This window comes from Mandrillus leucophaeus, unplaced genomic scaffold, assembly GCF_000951045.1.
Source record: "Mandrillus leucophaeus isolate KB7577 unplaced genomic scaffold, Mleu.le_1.0 Scaffold857, whole genome shotgun sequence".
Lineage (NCBI taxonomy): Eukaryota > Metazoa > Chordata > Mammalia > Primates > Cercopithecidae > Mandrillus > Mandrillus leucophaeus.
Window position 1 is genome coordinate 379231 of NW_012109330.1, and position 2204 is coordinate 381434.

General features: G+C 44.0%; 1 protein-coding gene across 1 annotated transcript in view; it reads left to right on the forward strand.

Moving 5' to 3' along the window:
• Window positions 1-2204, forward strand: part of SORT1 (sortilin 1) — an 84833-nt gene that overhangs the window by 72169 nt on the left and 10460 nt on the right. The window contains 2 exon segments of the mRNA XM_011968717.1: window positions 1-34; window positions 1805-1994. The exon segment at window positions 1-34 is cut by the window's left edge and continues 24 nt beyond it. Coding sequence (XP_011824107.1) covers window positions 1-34; window positions 1805-1994 — 224 coding nt within the window.

The window sequence follows — 2204 nt, forward strand, 5'->3', positions numbered from 1 at the left end:
ACCATTGATTTTAAAGATATCCTTGAAAGGAACTGTGAGTGTCTCCTTTGACCTTTTCTACCAGCAACTTGTAAGCCCATTTTCCTAAATAATCAATATGGTTTGATTTCTGTTAGCTGGAATCAGCAGATGCATATGCACATGAAAGAGGATTGACAGATGTTCTGTGCGGGTGATTAAGTAATGGAATGGCATCAGAAAAACAGCCTCCTCCTTGGTGCTAGCACTGTCCAGGAGAAATATGAGGGCCACATATGTCATTTAAATTATTCTGTCAGTTACATTATAAAAGTAAAAAGAAAGGTGATATTAATAAAATAAACTTAATATATCCAAAATATTATTTCAACATTAAGCAATATTAAAGGCCCAGAAAATAGCTTCAGAAAAAGATTCATAATATTCATTACACAGTGTTCCCGAAGTGTCACAAGCAAACCCTGATCTCAGTGCCAAACAAAGGTGCTGGCATTATACTAAGAAATAAGGGGAATGGCCAGGCGCAGTGGCTCATGCCTGTAATCCTAGCACTTTGGGAGGCCAAGATGGGCAGATCACGAGGTCAGGAGTTCGAGACCAGACTGGCCAACAGGGCGAAACCCCGTCTCTACTAAAAATACAAAAATTAGCCAGGTGAGGTGGCAGGTGCCTGTAATCCCAGCTAGTCGGGAGGCTGGGGCAGGAGAATCATTTGAACCCAGGAGGAAGAGGTTGTAGTGAGCCAAGATTGTGCCATTGCACTCCAGCCTGGGTGACAAGAGCAAGACTCCATCTCAAAAAAAAAAAGAGGAAGGGGGATAAAGGAAAACACTGGAAAAAGGATGACCTGTAGTTAAGTGTTAGTATGATACAATAAAAGACTTAACGTTTCCAGACACTTTAGTTGAATTTGGTTCTTTGAGACTGTCATGAGCTCATTTCCTCAGTGTGTTGATTTAGTGACTCCTGAGGGAGCAGACCCTTGGTTTGGACCTTACTTTTCCATAAGACGTTCAAATAGATTTAATGCCTGAGGGTCGCTGTCATTTAAATCCATTCAGTAGTCTGTACAGAAGCTGGCTTGGGAGTTCTCCCCTCAGCAGGCAGTTTTCCAGTTACCCCTAAAGTTTAATGTCATTAAAAGATTTGTTAAGCACCTGCTCTTTAGCAGGCTCTATGCTGGTCTTCATTTCCCGAAGGATAAAACCTAATCCACTGTCTTTAGGTCACAGCCTTTGAGTCATTTTTCCAGTAGATGATACGACATACTAAGCCAGAAACCAGGTTTATCAGCAATCTGCATTTGAGAGCCGGTCAACTGGAGCTAGAAGTCTAGGAAGAGGATGTTTTCCCTTCTGCCTTAAGCCAATGAACACATGGTGAAATTGAACCTGTGCTCTTGGCTAATTAGTATCTTGTCCTAAACAAAGAGCTCCCTGGCCCTGAGTGGAAAATATCTGGTTGCTTACCTCTGACAGCTCCTTGACTGAGGGCGTAGGTGTGCAAGACACACAGACAGCAGCCTCTTAGTTTGGAAGGAACTTGAGAGATTTTCTATCCAGCTCCCACTTCAAAACAAGTAGGGTTTTTCCTAATCCTCAGATGGATGTTGAGATGGAAAGAATACTCTTTTGGCATGAGGAAATGCAATTGCTAGTAGGCTTTAGACTAGTGTAGCTTTCTGTTTGCAATTCCAAAATGAAGGAATAGGTTGAGTCAGACATTCCCACTTTCCCTCTCCTTGTTCTTCCTATAGCCTGGCAGCTGCCTCCCGTGGGTGGGTTCTGTGCTGTGCACTTTCCTGAACAGTCTGTCTCTCATTTAGGTGAAGAGAAGGACTATACCATATGGCTGGCACACTCCACAGACCCTGAAGATTATGAAGATGGCTGCATTTTGGGCTATAAAGAACAGTTTCTGCGGCTACGCAAGTCATCCGTGTGTCAGAATGGTCGAGACTATGTTGTGACCAAGCAGCCCTCCATCTGCCTCTGTTCCCTGGAGGACTTTCTCTGGTATCGGCATTCCTCAGATTTCTCTATCTCCCCTTCCCTGTTGGAGGAGGTGAAAGACAGTTTTCTTATAGGCTAACAAATATTGAAATCCAGCCGGGCACCATGGCTCACACCTGTAATCCCAGCACTTTGGGAGGTCGAGGCAGGTGGATCACTTCAGGCCAGGAATTCGAGACCAGCCTGGCCAACATGGTGAAACTCTGTCTCTAC